Raw genomic sequence first — 23,890 nt, 5'->3', positions numbered from 1 at the left:
ATGCGGTGCTTAATATTTTCATTATTTAAAAACAATATTGAAGTGCCTTACTTCACGAATTATATTCGTTTGAATGCAATTTTTCGAAATTTCTAGTGCTTCGTCTCTTCATTAACACTTTCGCTGCTGCAGACACGTGCTCCCCGCATTCCGCGCTGTGCGCGATTTTGTCATCACTGCACTGCTCGCCTATGCAGACACATGGTGTTCCCACTGATTTGACACACTTATCATTCGATTTCACAAAAACTATTTGGCCAAAAAATTGGATTTTTACACGTCTTCTGACTGATACCTTCCCCCCATAAATGACTTAATTTTGTGTCGATGTTCAACGCAGTTATTATGCAGCATTAAATGTAGTAAACCATTGCACGAAATTTTGAAGAGTTTGCAGAGGTAGAAGTCCATAGCGTATACTTTTCGTATGGTCGATTTTTAGTTGCCACAATGTTGAGAATGAAATGTGGACAAGATACCTAAATTTCATATAAAATTTACTGTATGACAATATCTCATTTAATTTAAGTACGACATAGGTGTCGTATGTAATATTGAGAAATATTCAGTCTTTCGCGACTGTAATAAAAGTATTATTTACACCGGACGCGTTTGGCTTTATTTTAAAGCACTTCAATCAAGGAAAGGTATGGCACATACACAATGGTACTCATGTTCTCTTTCTCGTTTTTGTTCCACAGTCGCAGTTTTACCAATGGTACTGAAATATATTCCTCTTATGCAACTGTAATAAGGGACTTATTTAGACCAGACGCGTTTCTCTCTTTTGAAGCATCTTCAGTGGACAGTATTTTGTCTCCTCCATTGCCAAGTCACCTTTCGTAGTTTTGTGCTGCGGTAACACAATATTCAATGTTTGTGTTGGCTGATCAGTGTTTTAGCAAATAAATGATGTTTGTGTGTGCCACACACAAAAATCATATTTGACATAGCTCAGAGCACTTCACTGATAGACGGTATATTCAAGTCCTAATGTTTTTGTAAGTCCACAGTTTTGTTTAATGTATTTTGTCTACTTCCTTTTGATTGATTGAAGTGCTTTAAAATAAAGCCAAACGTGCTCAGTGTAAATAAAACTTTTGTTACAGTCGCGAAAGACGGAATATTTCTCAGTATTACATATGACACCTATGTGGTACTTAAATGAGATATTGTTATACAGTAAATTTTATATGAAATTTAGGTATCTTGTCCACATTTCATTCTCAACATTGTGGCAACTAAAATCGACCATACGGAAAGTATACTCTATGGACTTTAACCTCTGCAAACTCTTCAAAATTTCGTGCAATGGTTTACTATATTTAATGGGGCATAATAACTGCGTTGAACATCGAAACAAAATTAAGTCATTTATGGGGGGAAGGTATCAGTCAAGATGATGTGTAAAAATCTAATTTTTGGGCCAAATAGCTTTTGTTGAATCGAATGATAAAGAGTATCTTAGCAGTCCGAACACAATGTGTCTGCACAGGCGAGCAGTGCAATGACAAAATCGCGCACAGCGCGGAATGCAGGGACCACGTCTTTGAAGCAGCGAAAGGGTTAATGTGGCCGTGGTGGCTTTAATTCATGAACTGCGCGCTCCCCCCTAAACGTAAGCTTGCGAACTATGCTATACTATGGCGCTGCTTCTATTGGCGCGTGCGTCATGTGCAACTGGCAACGCAGCAATCTCCCGCATCTGGGCGGGCGTGCGCGAGCCGCCAAGATAAAAGAATTGAACTATAGTCTGTGGAAAATACAGTTAAATGATAGTGAAAAAAAACACACACACACACACACACACACACACACACACACACACACACACACACACACACACACACACACAGTATACCCTGTACATACGAACTGTAATGAACATATTGGTAGATTAAAACTGTTTGCTGGACAAGAATTCAAATAATGAGCTTTGTTCCATGCAAGCAATTCTGGCAATAAATGAGCTGTTCGAACATGCCTCACAACTATCATTAAGTTTCAGTTCATAATACATTCAGATGTAGGGCGAAAAAATTCAAACTGGAAAATGCCCATCTCACAGGCAATCTAGTCAGCAAGGCAGGCAGGAGAGTTTAAATGGAGCTTAAAAGATTACAAGAGAATTATCAATACATTGAAATATCCTTATGGGCTTGCAATGTGAACAAATAACAGAATTGGGAAGAACATTTTTACAAAAGACCCACTTCTAGGTTAAAGTTCCAGTCTGTCACACAATTTTAATGTCATAAATTACAATTTAGTGTGTTTCACTAATTGATTTATTCACTGTGTTTTGTATTATTTAATAAGAAAGTAATGTGTCTTCAATAATCTTGGCTTCTAGTTTTTGTACAGTACATATTATGTTCTGTCCCATTGGAAATAGTGAATACATTTATGTTATAAACTTTTTTTAAATTTCCTATTCCATTTCTCCTTTTGACAAAGAAACAATTGTTTTGTTACAAAAGCTCAAGGTAAAATAGGTGTTTGCTCTGTTCGTGTTTTTGCACATTCGTGTGTAGTTAATATAGTTTGTATTTAGTTGGGACTGGTGATCCAGCAGTAAAGTGCATAGTCAGAAGGGAACAACATGTTTTGATGGAACAGTAAACTATAGACACCTTTTCCCCACTTGGATAACTGAGGTAGATCAGGGACATAAAAGTAGCATCCAATTGAAAGACTTGCATCCAGCCATTGTCTCTGATGGCATAATAATAATAATAATAATAATAATAATAATAATATTTTCTACTACTACTACTACTAATTTAGGTCAGCTCTAAATGTTTAAATTACATATTTACCAATTTTTATTTAGCCTCACTGTCATTGCCATTTGACAGATTGAAAGTAATTTCATGACTTGGTGTTAGAAATGATTGTTCATTTTCGATTGAAATTTTTTCCCCCACCAGGGGTACTGGCCCAGGAGGTGGAAAGCCATTTGGTGATGGAGGAGATCGTGAGAAATGGCTTGTACTTGGCATGATAGGCACTGTGGCTCTTCTTGGAACCCTAGCATTTTATGAGATGGGTTATAAGGAAATAGCCTGGAAAGAATTTGTCAACAAGTGAGTACATTTATTTAGCTACATCATATTTCCTATTCTTAGGTATGAAACATAATTTCTGGTCATGCAGTGTTATTTATGTTCCCAGAACATAAGTTATTGTTTGGTTAGATATCGGTTGACTGTATAAATAGTTTTTATGTACATCTAAAAAATGTAATAATTGTTGACATCATTGTAGAACTACAGCAATTGTTCATGCAAGTTGCGATAGCTAGTAAATTTTGAATACGGTAAACAGTTCGCCCATAAGACCATCTTCAGACAAAACCGTCCAGATGACAAGATGAGCTAGTTCACAGAGTACCTACTGGTTCCTGTCGTTAACTACTTTGACCTCATGTCATCTACAACTTCTGGTTTGAAGGTAGTGTAATAGACTAAAACATGTTACTGGAATCAAAAATAAATAAATTATTTTCATTAAAATTATAATTAAATGTCATTTGTCAACTTCGGCTGAATCTTATTGTGATTGATTGTCCTTTCCTCTTTGATATTCTGGAGAGTAATTCTTGACTTGAAGTTATGACAAATGTTTGTTTTGCCTTTCTGGAAAACACTTGGCATAAAATTTTCAGTAGACAAAAATCATGTTTGCTCTTTTAGGTGCAAGATCACAGGCTTTCACCAACAACTTGAATTACTGTTTTATTTCAGATGTTAAACGACATATTCATCTCTCATCCATAGTAACAGATTGGCTCACAAAATCAGTTACCTTTTTTAAAAAAAGTTCAAACACTCTGGAGAAATTAATTTTCACTTCTTAAACAACTGGTTTGTGAAGTAATATTTTACCTCTTGTAACTTAGTAGCACTATCTTTTTGAATCTCTTAACATGGAGGAAGGAATTGGTGGTCATATGAGCAACATTGTAGCTACTGGTAGGGTCACCCAAGCCAGACAGTTGTCCGCAGAGGAGACTGATGAATAATGTCCCACATCTTATGGAAGGAAGGGCTGATAGTGTTTCCAAAGGGAGCTCAGCTGGCGTTGGTTGGATACAGGCAGGGCTAACCCGGGGCTTCCAGTTAGTCAGCACTGCCAGTCCTCTTTTAAAGTGAACTGTGAGCATACTTCAGCAAATGTCTGCAACTACATACACACTCTGGCAGCCATCCTACGATGTGTGGCAGAGGATACCCTGTACCACTATTGTCATTTCCTTTCCTGTTCCACTAGCAAATAGGGTGAAGGAAAAAGAAGTCTTTGAGCCACTCGTGTATCTGGGAACCTTCCCCATTTACTCATAGCTTTGTTAACAATCTGCAGTGGGTCACCATGTCAAATGCCTTTTGGAAATTTAGACACATGGAATCTGCATGTTGCCCTTCATCCTTAGTTCACGGGATATCATGTGAGAAAGGTGCAGGACGAGTTTCAAACGAGCAATGCTTTCTAAATCTGTGCTGATTTGTGGACAGAAACTTTTCCATCTCAAGGAAGCTGATTATATTTGAACTAAGAATATGTTTGAGAATCCTACAGCAAACCCATGTTAATGATATTTTGTAATTTCACAGGCCCATTCTTTTACCTATGTCTATTACTATGTCGTTCATACGGGAGTCTGTGCGATGGTCAAATAATGTTGTGTGTGTACAATTCTCCTGTGTGAATGACTTCATAGAAGTGAAATTTAAAACTTCAGCTTTCTATTTGCTATCTTCAACTGCCTCATCAGACTGGTCAACGAGTGACTGGATGGAAGCCTGAGACACCGCTTAGCAGTGGTGGTAGTTGCTGTATGTTTCATTCAGAGATTTTTTTACAGATGCACAAATTTATACTAATCTTTGCTTGTAGTCATTTGTGCATCCTCTTTTGAGCTGTGGGTGTAACAGTCTTAATTGGTCATGACAGTGGAAGACTGTATGTTTTTGAGAGCTGGTATCTTGGCTTAACTGTCTGGGTTTAAAGGAAGGTACAAACCTCTATAGTAAAAGCAAAAAAGAAAAGAAATAAATAACATCTAAATGTGTTATGTATCAATTGGGATGGGTGGGGGAGGGGGGGGGGGCATTGTTGGCTGTTGAGGCAAATTGATCACTAGGGAGCAACCTCTGGAACACCTGCTGTGTTCCAGTTGTATAAGGCTTTCTTCAGGTAAGCAGGGCTCTGCTGAGTCATAATTTATTTCCCTTGCTGCTCATGGGATTGCTATGGAGCAGAATGTAACCCAGAAATACTCCTGGCAAGAGGAGTGCACTGTTAGGCAGCACCTACACCCAACCGACAAAGAGCTCTCCGGTGATCAGCTCACAGGCTTGCCATAACGCCTTCATAATAACTAGGAGAGAACAGGAAGCCTATGAAAAAGATCTCGCCGTTCTGTGTTCACAAAGGTTTGTATGAAATTGCTGGATTTTTAACTAGTATAAAACAACTTTGTAATGGTATGTTACTAACAGAAACGGCCGTGTCACACAGTGTCTTAAGCTTCTAGCATGAAAAACATTAGGTGACTTCCATGTAATAGCAGAAATTGATAATTGCTCTTAAGAAACTAAGTCACCAAAAGTAATGCCTTATCATAAATTCAAGCTTAAGACCAAGTAAAATGACATATTATTGTCATTGCACCTGTAGAGGCAAAACTGTGTCTGACCCTGAAAAGTATCTGAAACCACAAGTGAGAGCATCAGCAATTCACAGCTAGCATTATCTCTGCCCAGTGCTAATTGAAACATTGAAGATGTTAACATCCTCATGAAGAAACCAGATAGCTCAGTTTTGACTGTTTCTTCTCTTCTAATATATATTGTATGAAATTTGATTATAACAGGGAAAATTGAACTCTGTGTAGTCAGAAAGAGGTTTTTGAACAAGAAGAAAGTGTCCACAAGATGGTGGATCAGATTAGTTGTGTTATCCACCATGTCACCGAAGAACCCATCCTGAAGTCTAGCAACTGTTTCAGAAGACAACTTGTCATTTGCTGGTATGAAGAAAGCCACTTGGCAATCAGTGCCATACACACAGGTCTGGGTTAGTTGAAACGTGGTAAATCAGTAGAAAATCTTGCAGCTTTCCTGATTGTGAAGGTGAAAGCACAGCAAGAAATTTATGAAGGAAAGAGAAACTCTTGGAAGAACTGTGCAAGTTCCATTAATCATTCCACTTGAGCCCGCTAGCTTCAGAGTCAATAAGCAGAATTTCAGATAAGGGCAGTTTAGATCTTACAGCTATATTGTGGAATTGGGTTCTGGTGAGTCCACCTATGGGCATGGCTCAAACAATGGGTGAACATTGTTTAAAAATAGCTGTGTCAACCAATTTCCAGAGAACCATGCACTCTGTAGTAACACAGAGATGAGAAAGGTAATCTTCTTCTCAAATAGCTCAGAAATGGCAAACCACCTGTTCTCCATATAGGAAATGGAGTCCAACCTGTCTGCAGCATGAGAAATTGACCCATGACCACATCAGATACATTATGCCATGCTACACCTCTGTACCACGGAGCCAAAGATATACTTCAATGTAGTTTCAATAAAATCTGGTTTCATTAATAGTATCCTGATGCATGGATAGTGGCAATACTGATTCCTTTATTGAAACTGGGTGTTGCAAGCCCAGGGGTTAAAATAAATAATAATTTGGTCTCTCTTGTTTAGAGTGATGCACAAAGTCACATTAGTACAGGGACGAAGGTTTGGTAATTCACAACTGCTTGCCTAATCCTGTGCACTTGGCTTCCCAATGGGGGCTGTCCTCTTACTTTGCCCACCGCCAGCTACAGACGGAATCCTGTAATGTTCATCATTTAACAGGTTGGAGACACACTCGTGCAATGAGATCCAACTTTATCTGGGATGATCCAGATATAGTGTGTTAATCAAGCACTGTAAATTTGGAGCGCACTGTTCCTAACTAAAGATGTCAAACTAATCAATATCCTCATTTATTGGCACTTCGGTCACATAGCCCGCTGGAATGTAATTAAGTCTATTGTCATAATATTAATCACTCAGTTCAGATACTTGGAGCACAAAACAGAAGTCCAGTGTTAATACCGGCTATCATAAGTTTAGGTGAGCGACACAGTTCTTGCAATTGGCTTCAATCACTTCTAATGGCATTAAAAGTTATTTTCATGAGTGTGTGTGGGACAGATCACAGTTGATTGCTGTTCTTGCAACCATATACATGATTTAGGAATTATCACTTTCAAATAAGTCACCAGTACTGAACCATCAACACTGCTATGGAATACACAACTTCTATCACAAGTGTTTTATTTACTTCAACAAAATACTGTAAATTGTACTTTACAGACATGGTAGTGACACTGCATGATACGTGCACCAAACAAGCTAAACCACGATTCTCTTACTAACATGCTCTGCAGCCAACAGAGGCAGGCATGGATGAGAGGCGAAAGTCACAAAGTAGATCACCTATGCTGAAGACAAAAAGGAATATAGGGTGACGAAACCTCCCATCTTTACCACTCTTTGCTTCCATGGCACAAAAACCTGTTCCTAAGGTCGACGCAGACATCGTCCACTGTACAACCATCCACCACCAGTACCTGTACTTGCATGTTTACATGCCAAGGCAAAATGTGATAGAGAAATCCAAGCAGCCACCACAGAAGAGACCAGCAACAGTTCCGAGTGAGTGTCAAGAAGGCATACAACAAGCACAGTGCCTCTCAATGCCCCCTTTCCCTCTTGTCCTCGAAGGGACAGGATGGAGGGAAAGGTTCACGGCGTTCTGGTCAAAAGCTATCTCGAGTGCTGTCAGACATCATTCTTTCACATCTGACTGAGGAGGAGGACATCATGGAGTTAGATGCCTTGGATCCAGGCAGCCCCTCCACTCCCTCTCATTCCACAAATGCTTCATGACCTGAGTGGAGAGAGAGCTAGAGAGGTGTAGGTATTTTCGTCACTACCGACTACCACTCCTCGCCTCTCTCACTTACGACAACTTTACAAGCAGTTGCTGCGTCAGTGCATGTGCATCATCTGTTGACAATGTATTCCCTTTACTTGCCCCCACATGATGAACTTGATGAAGAGGCCCTAGCTGACCTTATTACACAGCTCCCCCGCACCTTCATCCTCTGTGGTGAGTTTAATGCACACAGTGTGGTTTGGGGCTCCGCAACTACCTGCCCCAGGGGTAGAGCAACTGAAAAGCTTCTCATGTAGTCATGTACATACGTGCTAAATGCGAGACAGAGCACTCACTTCTGCACAGCAACTGGGACATTCTCTGCCATTGATCTCTTGCTTTGCTCTCCAGCTCTTGCTCACACTGCCCAATGGGAAGTGGTCAGTGACTTGCTCAGAACTGATCACTTCCTGATTTTGATTGACTTTGCCAGATGGGGTGGAACCCGAAAGGTAACTGCCACGATGGGTGCTCGGTAGAGCTGATTGGACACTTTGTAGTCAGTTGGCCCAGTCCAAACATTGTGCAAATGTTGAGGCATGGATGGATCATGTTACCAAAATGATCCACCATGCCGCTGCAGCATCCATTCGACAGTCCATGGGACAACAGAAGAGGCAACCTGTCCCTTGGTGGGGTGCCGAATGCTGCTGTGCAATCAGGACCTGGCATGCGGCTCTGTGTAGTTTAAAGTGTCAGCCAACTGCAGAGAATCTTGCAGTCTTTCGGATGGTGAGGGTAAAATGTCACCAAATTATTAGAGAAGCAAGATGATGGTGTGGCAACAGTTCCTGAACCCCATTAATGCCTCCACTAAAAGTTCCAGTGTGTGGGAGACAATCAGGAGAATTTTTGGGAGAGGAGGCAGGTGCCCCATGGCTGCTGTAATGGGGAACGGCACTCTCCAAATCAATCCTCAAGTCTCTGCCCAGACCATGGCAGCATATTTTGCCACAGTTACTGCAACAGCCAGTCAGGATCTAGGTTCCTAGCACCATAACGCGGTTGCTGAAAGGTGTAGTTTGGGCTTCCAGTCCACTTGTGATGAAGATTACAACCGCCCATTTTCCATGTGGGAGCTGGATTCTGCATTGTATGCAGCTTGTGTCACATCTCCTCGTCATGACAGGATCCATTACAGTATGCTGCGGCATCCCACAAGGCGAAACAAAGATATCCTCCTCACACTTTTTAATGCTATTTGGATGTCATATCACTTTCCCATCTTGTGTCATGAGACAATTTTAATTCCTCTTTTAAAACTTGGGAAAGACCGTACTTGCCCAAGTAGTTACTGTAGTGTTGCCCTCACTAGCTGCGTGAGAAAGACCTTGGAGTGGATGGTCAACCACTGCCTTGTCTGGATCTTAGAATCCAGCCTCCTTAGTCACTTTCGGTGTGGGTTCAGGAGGTATCGCTCCGCCTTTGATAACCTTGCCCTCCTGGAGGAGGCTATACAACAGTCTTTCCTATGCTGTCATCCCCTTCTAGGTGTATTTTTTTGACATCAAGAAGGCCTACGACACTACTTGGAGGCATCTTATCCTGGAGCAGCTTTATGAATGGGGTTTTCGTGATTGTCTTCCCCTTTTTATTCAGTCCTTCCTTTCGCCACGATATTTTAGATACCAATTCGGTGATGTCCTGTCTGAGCACTTTGAGCAGAAGGACGGTGTCCCTCAAGATAGTGTTTTAAGTGTGACTGTCCTGTCCAGTGTTATTTGTGGATGACTTCCCTGTGTTTTGCTCTTCTTCAAGCCTCGCAACGACAACACGTCAGTTGCAACTAAGTCCAGTGTTGGTAGGAATGGACGCAGAAGAGTGGTTTTAAGTATTCCAACGAGAAGTCTGTGTGTGTTCTTTTTAACCGTTCTTGTTCCATCTTAAACTTTCCTGAGTTGAGGATGAAGGACACTGTCCTTACCTTTAAAGACACAGTGAGGATTCTAGGCCTCATATTTGACTCTAAGTTTATGTGGTTACCACATCTTAAGGACCTGAAAAAACAGTCACTTAAGTCTTTAAGTACTTTAAAATGTCTTAGCCACAGTACATGGGGAGCAGACAGGACTTGTCTGCTCCAGTTTTACAGGGCATTTGTGTGATCTAGTCTCGATTATGGGTGCACAGTATATGGGGCTGCGAGACCCTTTTATTGAAAGTTATTGGACATGGTGCACTACGAAGGAATTCCGTTGGCCACTGGGGCATACAGAATGAACAACCTGGTTGTGGCGTTCCTCCTGCCAATTGCTCAGGTGGGACCAAGTGACAATCAAGTGTCTTAGAATTGGGCACAACCATTTCACACATAGCTTTTTACTGCAGTGAGAGGATCCTATGTTTTGTGATGCTTGTGGTGTGCACATTGCTATCTGCCATATTTCAGTAGAGTGCGTTTTATATCGTGATGCAAGGGCAGAAGCAAATATTGGTGGGAGCCTGCCCTCTTATTTTAGCTGATCATGAGACGAGTGTGACTAAGGTTTCAAAATTTTGTGATGTGTCTGAACCCTGGCATAAACTTTTAGGCTGGAGGTTTTAGTCTTGCAGAGCAGCTGGCTTCTCTCTCTCTCTCTCTCTCTCTCTCTCTCTCTCTCTCTCTCTCTCTCTATCTATCTTTTTTCCCAGCCAGCCACAGCCATCTGCCATTTTGTTTTAGCTCCTTATACCTCTTTCTTCCTGCCTTGTTAATGTTTCCCTATTGATGCAATTTTTTGTTCTGTGGTTCTGTGTGGGTGTGCACAAAGTTTTCCAACTTTTGCTACCTGTGTTTTACATGATGTTTTATTGTTTTATCTTCCTGTCTTGTGTATTTTACTGACACTCGTCTCAATCCGTTTTTGTGCGGGCACTAAAGAGCTTGCTGCTGTGCGCCCATACAAACATGTCTATGTCCAATAAGATAGTATTCTAAGTGTGGTACTATTTGCAATAGCTGTGAATGGCTTCTCATCCGCAGTCAGGACCCATGTTAAAAGTTAAATTTTTATTTATCTGCTTAATCATTTATTTATTTGTGTTACACAGTGCTGTCACAAAATTATGTATTTACAAAATTAATAATTGGTAAATTATATAATTTTATAAGATGGCTTTGTGTTCTGCTTTTTTCCAAGTGTGCGTGTGTTTGTGCGCGCGCTATTAAAAAAAAAAAGTACAGCTGACTCATCACCTCTCCCTCAGGGGCCACTCCACTCAGTACTGTATCAGTGGCACCCCAGCTCTGGCAGGATGGATGTAGGAACTCTGTCCCAGTGTCTAATCAAGAAGACACAAATTGGGCACAGTGCCTACATCCACTCTGATGCAACAGAGCTGCTCCACCAGATGTCACTGGACAGTCACTGATGCAATCACTGCTTCAGCTACCAGTGACCTCGAGCATGGAGTGCATGTGGAGTAGCCTGCAGAGGGAGGAATAAAAGTTGATCATGCAACCTTAAGAGATCAGTTCGTCAATACACCTGACGATGGCAACATGTCAGTGTGTCAAAATATTGTGCCCACTGGACACCGTAAACTGGCTGTACACCCTTGGGTTGTTCAACAGAACATCTATACTTTCTACATTGACATAATGGTAGTCATTTCATAACAGTTAAACGATTATCCATCTCGTACACAGTATCAAAAGTACCCGTTCTTTGCTCTTTTTCAGAACTAAAGATTTGCACTGTGAACTGAATAAACAGCAATAATAAGAATTAGTTTGTACTACCACGGGTTAATGAAGCAGTAACTCGTGAAGTAAACTCTGTTATGCACTTAACTACAATGTTTAGTGATGAGTGTAAGTGAACAACAAATATTACAATATGATAGGTGTTTGCAATAAAAGTCTAAATTTTTTTTCTTTTCTTTAGCCACCAAAATACAAATAATGCACTGCAACACCAGCAAGTCTTTGAACAATAGTAGGTAGAATGAAATGTAATTGATAAAACATTACTAATGGCTTACCACAAAGTAAGTATTTCACACAGAAAGGAATAATTCGCAAGTTTCAATGACTTGCCTTTACAATTCCTGTTTTCCTGGTTAACTTCACTGCCCATTGTTTACATATTTCTTAGATTCTTCAAAATACTACCTTCACTTCTACATTTGCATTGGTTTTTACAGTCAATATTGGCATTGCAAATAATTGTCCTTACTAGTTGTTTAAGCCATATTAGTATAATTCAGTACATTCCCAACAATCAAAATGTTGTTTACAAAGATTGATGTAAATCCCTTACCCTGTACCATATATCTACATATAAATAATTATTCCACAGAATAGACATCAAGAATTCTAAAGTTGTTCTAAGATAGTATAGCACACACTACCACTGGCATAATAAACATGACAGGTAAAAACTTGGAAGTCCTTAATACTCAGTTAACCAGCATCTCCATCACCACTGGCCACTCACTGTACAGGCCCTCTAGAGCATGTAGAAAGTTTCTCAGCTGCTCAGATTTGCTCATCGTCTTTCAATCTGTACAAAAGTGGTATTCTGCAGTGGGGATTGTGATATTCGGTCTCCCTGCACGCAATCATCTTATTGTCGGTCAGAAAGATCATGCGTCTGTGGGGAAAAAGACAACAAATTGTGATGGAAGTGATGCTCCTAAAGTGAAGAATAAGACATTTTCCATTAATATATAGTTTCGTTCTCTGGTGGGGTGATCCATCCATACGTGAAGCCTGTGGAATACCATTTTCAGTATGACGTAAGGCAACCGTCTGCTTGGCAGGAGACCTACCCATCATCCTAGCTGACGATGGCAAATATGTGACACATATTATAAATTTTGTGATGTATCAGATCTCCTACCTAAAGTGTTGGGGAGAGGTTGTCAGTGAGCTCTGACTGGGTGGCTTGGCCTCTGCATTTTCTTTAATTATTCAGACATCCTTATGACTGTTTGAGAATTTAAAAATATGTAAACTGTGCATTAGTGTCAATGTAGCCAGACATTCTGAAGAAATTTACAGAATTCCCTCAGCAATTTCACTTGTGAGAACAGACATCGTTCGAACCAAAAGATGTTATTGATATCCAATAAACATGCTGATGACCTTGCAGTTGAGCACTCTAAATTCAACACCACCATAGTCAACGTAGTCATCGTCATCAGTGCTCAAAAGACTGTTACAGTATCAGTGGCTAAAATTGTTAAAATAATGTAATTGTATAGATAAAAAATCTACTCACCAACCGGCAGCAGAACACTCACACATAAAATATTATAATTAGGCCAGCTTTTGGAGCCAGTGGCTCTTCCTTCAGGCAGAAGGGTTGAAGGGGAAGGAAGAGGGATGAAAGAAAAGGACTAGAGACTCTAGGAGAAGGGGTAGGTTTCAGAAAAGTCAACCAGAACCTCGAATCAGGGGAAACTTATCGGACGGGATGAGAAGAAAAGACTGGTTGATTGTTGGGGACTGCAGCAGATGGTGCAGCTGCAACAGTCTGTCTTCCCTCCTCATCCCATCTGGTAAGCATCCCGTGGTCCGCAGTTCTGGGTGACTTTTCTGAAATCTATCCCATTTCCTAGACCTCTCAAGTCCTTTTCCCACCCCTCTTCCTTTCCCTTCAACCCTTCTGCCTGAAAGAGGAGCAGCTGGCTAAGAAAGCTTGTCTAATTATAACCTTCTTTTATGTGTCTATTGCACCGCTTGGTGAATGAATGGATTTTTTTATCTATCCAGTTAAATTATATTGTCAGAAATTGATTGTTTTTGTGTTATCTAAAATTGTTAAAAGGAATAGTCAGAATTGTGTCGTACAGTACTATCAGATATATATTTGATCTCTCAGGTTTTCTTGGCATGAGTACACTTAGCAACAAAACTTGCAGCACCTGAAGAAGGTGGCTGAGTCAGTTGTTGAAATAGTGTGCATAAAATGGGAACAGCTGCTTGGTAGAACAGGTGGAAGCACACCCTTAAGATAAGCATGTGCTGAGCAGTGCTGTTAAGGATAAACAAGATGTGCCATGGTTCAGTAGTCATGTTCGAAAGTTTCTTTGAAAGCAGAGAGACCCTCATTACAAATCTAACATGTGTTCAGTCAATTCAAAAGAAAAATTCCGTAACTGATTTGATAAATCCAAAGATGTTTTAGTCTTTATTAAAATCATCAAATGGATAAAAATCCTTTATTCAGTCATACGGGCACAGAAACAAGAGGTTACACAGAGACAAATCACTGAATTTAGTCTTTTAAAATTATTTCTCAGCAGACAATCATAAAAAATTTTTTGGCAACCAGTATTATATGTGAAAGCTTAGCTTTTTGTGTAGCTAAGCAGTACATATATTAATTTAAGCCATTAACTTTTCCTTTTTGTGTGTTCATGCTGCTTAGCAATGATGTTGCTATTAGCTGACTAAATCCCGTGTCCTATGCTCTGAATACCTGCTGTCAGTGACTGGCGGGATCATGTGATGTAAGCTATGATTGGCTGACAAAGGCGCATGGCAGTCTCAATTTCTGTGCATCAGAAGCTATTGTGCTGTATTTGGTGGAATTCTTGTTGCTACATTTGGCAGAGTTCCTGTTTATACTGCGTAAATGCTATCACACTGGAAAGATCTTTCCAAAACATTGTTTTTTGCTGGGTTTCATTTCCTAAAGTGCCTTGAACTCCTATACCAGTGTATAAAACCTTCACCATTCAAAGGATTGATGAGTTTTACACTTCTGAGTAAAAGTATATTTTCACTTAAAATGCAAAAAATGTACTTACACACAGGAGTAAAGTGTATTTTCATCCAGGTAAAAGTGTATTTTTAACCAGGAAATTCCTGTCAGAGGGATCACAGTTCATAGTAATTGACAGGAAGTCATAGAGTAAAACGGGTGTGATTTCTGATGTTCCCCATGGTAGTGTTACAGGCCCTCTGCTGTTCCTTATCTATATAAAAGATTTAGGAGACAACCTGAGCAGCTCTCTTAGGTTGTTTGCAGATGATACTGTCATTTATCAACTAGTAAAGTCATCAGATGATCAAAACAAATTGCAAAATGATCAAGTAACCAAACTGTAAACACTAACTTAAAGAAAAATAGCACAAGAACGATGACATTGGATGCAATAACAGAATGTAAACAAGTGTTACTTAGCATGATGTAAATAAATGAACAAAAAATTCAGTAGCAGAGTTATCGATAAACAGTAGTTCAGTGCTACGGTATTCAAAAGTACACAACAATCAATGAACACCTAAATCGAAATGTTAAGCAGAAATACTACTAGCATCACCTAGCGGCAAATTTTAAGCTAAACAAAACTAGACTGCTGACGAATTGGCAGTTTGACAGTTCTGATATTGTTAGGGGTAATGACAGAGTGTTACCTCAACAGTCAAAGGGTTAATCCCTTGAAGAGGGTGAGATTTGGGATAAAATTTTATATAAATTGTGTGTATTGGCATTTGTCTACTGCTACAATTTTACAGTATATTCAGTAATGACAAAATGAATATTGATTGCAATGTGTCTGAAACTATTGTGATGGAGTTACCAAAATCAGTACTAAATAAAGAACACACTTTGTATGCGGATAATTGGTATTCATCACCAAAACAGTCTTTAAATTTATTTGAAAATGGAAAAAAATGTTGGTTCAGTACCCTTTAAAAGAAAAAATATGCTGGGAGATTTTGTTAAAGCAAAATTTAAAAAAGGAATGCATAATTAGAAGCTGCAATGGTATATTAGCATTAATGCGGAAGGATAAAAGGGATGAAAGTGTAGAAATTCTGAACAAAAGAAAAGTCAGTGAAACTGTACTTTCAAACCAATATTTACCATTGATTACAGCAGGGTAACGTTTGATATGGAACCTAAAGATCAGATATTAGTAGGTTTCCCTCCTCTGAGGAAATGCTTGAAAGGGCACAGTTTTTTTCGATATTGATAGTACACTTTATAATTCATGTATTCTGTACAACAAAAACCGTATGAGAAAGAAACAAAATTACACAGAAACTTCCTGGCAGATTAAAATTACACAGAGTTTAGACTTCAAATAGCAGAAACGTTAGAAAAAAAATTGCTGTCGCATCTTTACAAAAGAGGAGGTCCATTGTCAACCAGAGATGTACTAATGAGAATACATGTGCAACATTGTGGTCAATAAAATTTACTGACTTTACTGTTGGTGCTTGGCAGAACATGATGATAATATTAAAAAGGAAAACCTTCATAATGTTCTGCAAATGTATATTTATTTTGTCACATACCATTTTTTTTTTGGCTTCTCAGGCGTTCTTTGGGATGAAAAAATAAATAGAATTCTGCACAACAGTAGGAAGTGTTTTTCTTTTAAATATTACTGTGGTTTCTAACTGTTTAAGAGTGTTCTTAAAACATAAGTAATTTAAATTAAGTATTAATTTACAAATTGTTTCTCGTACCTTATTCAGTCACTGATGACTGCGTCATATTTACTTTCCAGACGTCTTAAAATTATCGGTTGTGCCCATACATAGTTTATTACTGCACAATTCCTTACATTGCACCGAAATATGCGTGTCATACAACATCTACATTTGTGTGGATCAAACCACATGGCTAAGCAGCTCAGTGGCTTGATGCACAACCAATCTTCTTGTTTACTATGACCTGAGCAATCGTGAGATCACGGGTAGGCCAAAGGGTTAATTCTTTTTGGAAAATATACCTTTTTTTCCCTTCTGATACACATATGGCATTATTTATTTCTAAAACCTTAGTCATCAATTGCCCAAGACTATATCTTGCACATTCTTGATGTGATGACTTTTGGGAGACTCACCATATGAATTATCATCAAAGGACATACAAGCTCATGTGTATCAGTTAGCCTTTTTCTTAACTGTAAATTAATGTGCATACTCCTTTTAAACCTTCAGCTACTTCAAATGTATTTTTGTTGACGATAAACTGTCCCAAAGTAATGATTTTAAGTTTGCAATGTTTTCAGTGATTCCTACTCCTACAAAAAATCTAAAATCAGCAAAAGCGTTTCACAGTTCAAGTAGATACTTAACACTGGGTAATAACATACACAGAAATGTAATAGATAATGGCAGAATCCCTGTAACAGAGAATTTCCCACCTTGCCTTCAGATATGTAAACTGATCACTGATAAATTATTCGAGCTCAGAGAATATGAAGCAAGATTAGGCTGCTTTTAATCAGTGTTGTTATAATAAAACCATAGATAGAATATATACAATTTTGAGAGACATTATTTTCCGTGTGATTGTGATAAAATGTCTTCGTATGGGCGAGAGAGTCATAAGAAAAGCAGAAATTTGTTGATTAGCAGCCAGCAAACAGGATCATCTAAAGCAAAGGTGACACAACCGAAGTTGCAGTTTAACTTTTATCTTACATAAGTATAAATTGTTTGTTACTTTGAAACATTTTCCTGCATGTTTTCTCTTGTGGTCCATAGTTTGGAGTAACTTTTCTCCTATTCAATAATTGTACTTCTTACCCTTCACTCCAGTGTCGTCTCTTTCTCCTATCAAAAGGATTTTTCAATTTGAAGGATAAAGATTATCTTATTTTATAATGCATGTGTGTTTCTAAATCACTTGCCATGAAGACCTATAACGTCAATATAAAGTATGATTATTAGGTGGTTGAATGACTGACTGAACTATCAGACCCACTGGTGTCCATAAGTTTGATCCCATAAGATACTACCACAAATTTCCAATTACTGCTGTCCATAACCAGTCTTTGATTAAGTCACTGGTTGTCTGGGTGAGGTCACACAAACTGAGTAGATTTCCTGAGAAATTATATTATTTAAATTTTCAGTTGGTGACAAGTCTTTACAGTGGACATTGAGACACTTAACTATATTTACATTGTACTACATATATCATTCATTAATAACATTTTATCTCATTATTAACAATAGATTTATTGCAGCCAAACTGGCCATTTAGTGCGTGAAGTACAGGAATTATTCTCTATTTACCGTTATTCTTAGTCACTGCAGAATTTTGCCAGCGATTTTGTTCTCATCCTACAGATTATTTCATTATTAAGCTAATGATGATTGTAAGAGAATACTCTATACAAGCTTTGACCTATGCACAGTGCTGAGGCAAACATTGAAAATCAAAAGAAAACCTAACAGTAACAAAATCTCACTAGCTCTTGGCTCTAAGGCATAGCCCAAAGAGCTCTATTCCTGGTGCAAATGTACTTTTCCATGGTCACCTGTGTCAGATGGAGACACGTTTGAACAAATATACACACAAAAAAGTCATGATGAATGTTTCACACATAAGTTATGTTTACTGAAGTTACATGCAGGCTCCAAAATTTTTTTTATTTTTTTAATTTTTTTTTTTTCTTCATGACTCATAATTTTGTAACTTCAAACTTCATCATGGGGGAGGGGGGAGGAGAGAGGTAGAGAGAGAGAGAGAGAGAGAGAGAGAGAGAGAGAGAGAGAGAGAGAGAGAGAGAGAAGTTCTACATATGGGTACAATCAGTGTCCTGACCCTGGAAACTATCTGTGCAAATAGATATTCTCTGTACCTCCTAGTTTCCCCTAGTTGTTTTTTTTTTTTTTTTTAAGCAGTATGAGTATACTAAAAAATAAATGAGTAATAACAATATTTGTGACAGAAGATGATTGTCCACTTAGCACATTGTCTGTCATTAGAAGAATGGAAAAGCTGGAAAACAGTTAATAAGAAGGGCCAAAGAGTAAGAAATGTCTAACCAAGGTGTTGCCTCAGAGAAAGTGGTCCAGATAATAATTTGGAAGTAGTAATGGATTTGCAGCTATATGTTTTACAAATTTATAGTCTCTTTATTCTTTGTAATTGTGTAAGTTTGGCAATACTAGTCTGTTTTACTTTTTCTTTCATTTCCAGTTACCTTGCAAAGGGAATTGTGGAAAAACTTGAAGTTGTCAATAAGAAGTGGGTCCGTGTACGTTTAATGCCAGGAAACACAGTGGATGGCTCAGTAAGTGTTCTCATCCTATTTTAGGCATGATGTAGTTGCTTGGGTGCCCCTGAGGATAAATTTCATATTTATAGTGATAGTTTATTTTTTAAGTTGTTACAAATACTGAAGATAGAATAGAACAACTTTTGAGGAGACACATCTTCGTGCCACCTTAAATTGGTTTGAGTCGGGAGAACACAAAAAGTGTGTAACTGAACTTCTTTTTTACTTAGGAGTGAAACAGAACTTCATAGGTACTCATTCAAAAATATATTTCTAATGTTGACTTGGAGAACCAGGGAAGTTTGTGTGTTCTGAGTGATCCCTAATTTTTTGTGTGCTTCTCATCATTTCTGTGTTTAAGGTGTCTTGTGAGCTGCCCTCCATATTATTGTAACGTTGAGTTTGAGAACTGTTCAACATTAAGATAAAATTATCACCTCTTTTGCCTCCAATTTTTGTTCATTCTGCAAAAATAAATGAAAATTATTCTGAACCTAACTGTTGTTTGCAGTGTGACTCTATAGAAAATGCTAGCTGCTGATTGTCAATGCTTTATTTTAGCTAAATGATTACCTTGTGGTGCTTCCCAATGAAACCTGAGCTTAATTTATGAATTACCTCCCTAAATTCTGTACACACCCACAATTTTACTTTCACCTGTTTATTTTGCAGAGTGTGCTCTGGTTCAACATTGGCAGTGTTGATTCATTTGAAAGAAACCTTGAAAATGCACAAATTGAAATGAATATTGAACCACCAAACTTTGTTCCAGTAATATATAAGACTGAACTGGAAGCTGCAAGCCTTACAGGCATTCTTCCCACTTTAATGATAATAGGTAAATAAAAAAGTTATCCTTAGTGTGCATGCTTGTGTGCATGTGCACGTTCTCTCACACACACACACACACACACACACACACACACACACACAGAGAGAGAGAGAGAGAGAGAGAGAGAGAGAGAGAGAGAGAGAGAGAGAGGGGGGGGGGGGATAGAGTTGCTAGCCTCAATTAAGTTCTCATTTATTAACATATTATTATCTGTTTATCATAATACATTGCACATGGAATGACTAAATATATGAGAGAAGTATCTTAAAATTTAAATTGTGAGGTAAAATGACGTTTGTATGGCACTACTTCTTATCAGATGTAAGAGAAACATTAAGTTACAGTAAAAATTTCAGTATCAGCTAAACATTTTATTTGAAACTTACTGAGGCAAGGAGCAGTATGAATCGAACAAAAATACTTGCAGCATTGTACCGATAAAGAGCTCCAATTGCCAGTTGCAGCAGGACACGCACATACAAAATTTTAAAAGTTTAAGCTCTTCTTAAGAAATGACAAATAGAAATAGCAAAATGAAAGGATAAGTAGTACGCTTGCTGAAGGATAGGTCTGGATCCAGAACTAATACTGCGGGTACTGCCAAACTCTGTCTCTAAAGAAAATAAAGAAGTATATGAAGATGGAAGAATGTTATGTATGTTGAGAGGAGGGGGCATGGGGTAAAAACTAGTAGAAAACTAGTGAAAATTAATTAGTAGATTCTTAGAGAGTTTTAAGGCATCATGTAAATGGAGAAGAGAGGAAGGGGGGAGGTTAAAGGAAGTGGAGAAACAAGTGGGCAGAGTTCATAGAGTTAAACCAACTTCCTGACAAGAACAAAGTAAGTGTTGGAGAATCTGTTGCCACTGCTGAAGTTGAAAAGTATTCACAGGGAGACTCTGTGTTGAAACTTCCAGGGAGATTAAAAGTCTGTGTTTGACTAGACTCAAATTTGGAGTCTTTGCCTTTTGTAGGCAAGTTCTCTACTGAAAAAATGTAACCTATAACCCACACTCACATTCGAGGCAATTTGCTGCTACTTTCTGTGCGGGTTCAAGAGTAAAATTTTGAGCATTTCTCTGCATCTTCCATTAAATCATTGACAAGGAACTGCAAGTAGTGTAATGGAGTGGGTCGGGGTGAGAAGATTCTGGCTTCAGGTTTTTTACAGTGGGAGATCAATTATATTTCTCCAGAGAGGGAAAAGCGAGAAAAAAGATCTAAATGAACACCAATAACTGAATAGTACCTATTATGATCTGTGACTGCTTTGCAAGTTGTGACGAGATTTGCAGCAAACCATCAACTGGACACCATATTAAGTTATCTCGGAATGTTTCCTACAAATGGAACAAATTGATATTAATATCTGGAATAGGTTGCAACAGAGGATGAGATTATCATTTACTCCTTTGCATCAGTGTATGTAGTTAAACAAAGAACAAAACACAGACAGACACAGAGAGAGAGAGAGAGAGAGAGAGAGAGAGAGAGAGAGAGAGAGAGAGAGAGAGAGAGTGTACGCTTGCTTTAATCTACATAAGAAAGTTTCATTAATAATTTTGTCAGTAAAAGTTTAATTTAATGCTAGTATTAATTTATCATGGAAAATTGACCTCGTATTTCTACAGGATTCTTGATTTATATGATGCGAAGATCAGCTGAAGTGATGGGAGGACGTAGCGGCCGGAAAGGTGGTGGCTTGTTTGGTGGTGTTATGGAATCAACTGCCAAATTAATAAACTCGAGTGACATTGGAGTGAGATTTAAGTATGCACATCTTATAAATAATTTAAGTAACTAAAATTGGAGTGTTTTACGTTTTAAGAATTTGTTTTATGAAATCTGTAATTTGATTGTATAAATTTCTGTGAGTATTGGGGAGGGGGGTGACCCTGCTGTTTGCTGTTTAGAGGCTGAGAGACAAAACATACCAATAAATTTTCAGAGCCATATCCGTATCATACATGCAACAGGGACTACATAGCGACATCGTCTTTATCGTATCACACATGCTGACCATGACCAGTCACTTAATGAAGATATGACAAGTGACATTATACTTACTGTAAGTGGTCAGCTATGACTTTCTATTGACCAGACTGCCATAGCACTAACACATTTTCATTTAGTTATTTATCATTATCATAAAAATTAAAGCCAAATCAAATTACAATAATCTTGTACATTATCATTTAATGTCAGATGTGTATCTATCAGTATTCTCTCTTCAGTATGAACAATCAGTTGTAATGCCATGAGATACTAATTCAGCTGCCTTGTTAGTGTTCAGTTTACACATAACATTAGAACCTCAATCAATGGAAAAATAATTGGCCCCCTTCCTTCCTGCAAGAGTCAACTGCCATGAAGAGCCACACTCGGATGAGGGTAGTTGTTGAGTATTCCTGAGGTAACAGTGAATATACTGGCTAAGTGCAGCACATAGTTATCAATTAAGTGTAGAACAACTGGTGAATGTCTGTTGCTTAGAACTAACCCCTTGCTGTGGGCTGTAGAAACCGTTGCCCCATATGTCACAGGACCCCCAAGGCACAGAAACACTCATAGCATTACGGTACTGATGTGTTGTGGTACACTTTGATAAGCATCAGTTTCAAGGTACAGGTAAGTTAAAAACTGCATGTAGCAACAGGAAATTATTCTTGCAGGTGGTGTAGGTATTCTATGTGAGACATGTTTCCATGGCATAGAATATAGGTCCTGATACATTTCCCATTGTCTCTCACTAGTGAACAATACTAGCTTCTGTCGTCTAGGTAATTGTACCTCCAGGAAGGCAGTTAACTGCCACACCTCTCTTGAATTACCACAATGAAATGAACACCACTTCCATAGTTGTGAGGGTGCTTTTGTGTACACCCACATCAGCTTATTGAGCATTTGCGAGACAGCATCAAGTGAGATGTATGCACTGTGGACTCAGCTCTAACCACTCTCTAAAAGCAAAAGAAGAAAATATCAGTTGCCTCTTAGATGCCACATCCTCGTGTTGTACTTTGTTTCTTCTGATAAATATTTTATGAAATAATTTGTTAGTATTCCAGCTTTTTCTTATCTGTTTGGAAATGGAGTTTTCTGGGTTTATTGTTAGTAATGTTTTTAAATTATGTACATCATTTTATTATAGGTTTTATTCTCTGTTGTCTGGATTCATGAAACTGAACATTATAAACTATGAAAATTTGGAAGGAAAAAATTAATGTTTAATTATATAATATAATCAGTAGATAAAAAAATGCACTCACCAAGCAGTGGCAGGAGGAAACACACAAAAATAATGTGAAAATAGAAAAGTTTTTAGATTGACTGATCACTGCCCCTAACCAATTCCTTGATTATTACTGTGGGGCTGAATATGGTCATACTTAGTTTTCCTGGGTAGTTGTGGACAGAGAATTTACATGATATGTCACACCTCTGTCTGAAATCAGACTAAGCCAGTTTTGTGTAATTAGATTACCCTGTTGTGGTTGTTGCCACTGAGTATGACTATTGTTTGCATATCCAGGATGGTACCTATTATCATGACACTGTTGCTTTTATCTGTTTAAGGGGTTGTTATGATTCGGTAGGTTATTGTTCTCATTCCACTCCTCTCCCAGCACATTATATGATCTGCTGTGATTAGCATGATTATTCTGTTCAGAATTGTGATTATTATGGTTGTTGTTAAATTTTCCATTACTTCACATAGATTACATGTCTACATGGATTAGATTTATGAAATCCAACAGAGATAGTAATTCCTCCAAATATGATTCTGATAACATGAATAGTTTCTCCCATATTTGTGTGTATAACATTGCCTTTAATATTCCCAACACATGACAATAAGACATGGTGTTACCCGAGTATCTGGTCTTAATGGTGTATTTCTCAAAATATTTCCCTAAAGTACTCTGATATGCCCGGAACAACCCCAGATTGAAGACATCTTTAGCGTTGCTACTGAACCCTGGCAAGCGGGTGCTTAGCTAGGAAGATTTTTCAAACATGTCATGGGTGTGGCAGTATTCAGCTGCTGCTGCTTTGTCCTCAGTGGAGCATCTGCCTGGACATAGCCAGTGATGGAGCCTATCTTTT

The 23,890-nt window shown here is 38.5% G+C and overlaps 1 protein-coding gene across 1 annotated transcript in view; it reads left to right on the top strand.

Annotated features, from left to right (window-relative positions):
- Positions 1 to 23,890, top strand: part of LOC126469931 (AFG3-like protein 2) — a 128,082-nt gene that overhangs the window by 30,987 nt on the left and 73,205 nt on the right. Inside the window, exons 3-6 of the mRNA XM_050097332.1 lie at positions 2,931 to 3,086; positions 18,873 to 18,966; positions 19,624 to 19,789; positions 21,415 to 21,553. Of these exons, the coding sequence (XP_049953289.1) occupies positions 2,931 to 3,086; positions 18,873 to 18,966; positions 19,624 to 19,789; positions 21,415 to 21,553 (555 nt within the window). The remainder of the gene's footprint in view (positions 1 to 2,930; positions 3,087 to 18,872; positions 18,967 to 19,623; positions 19,790 to 21,414; positions 21,554 to 23,890) is intronic.

The sequence above is a fragment of the Schistocerca serialis genome, chromosome 1 (assembly GCF_023864345.2).
Source record: "Schistocerca serialis cubense isolate TAMUIC-IGC-003099 chromosome 1, iqSchSeri2.2, whole genome shotgun sequence".
NCBI lineage: Eukaryota > Metazoa > Arthropoda > Insecta > Orthoptera > Acrididae > Schistocerca > Schistocerca serialis.
Note: the sequence above shows the minus strand (reverse complement) of the source record. Positions and strands in the feature narration are given on the sequence as shown.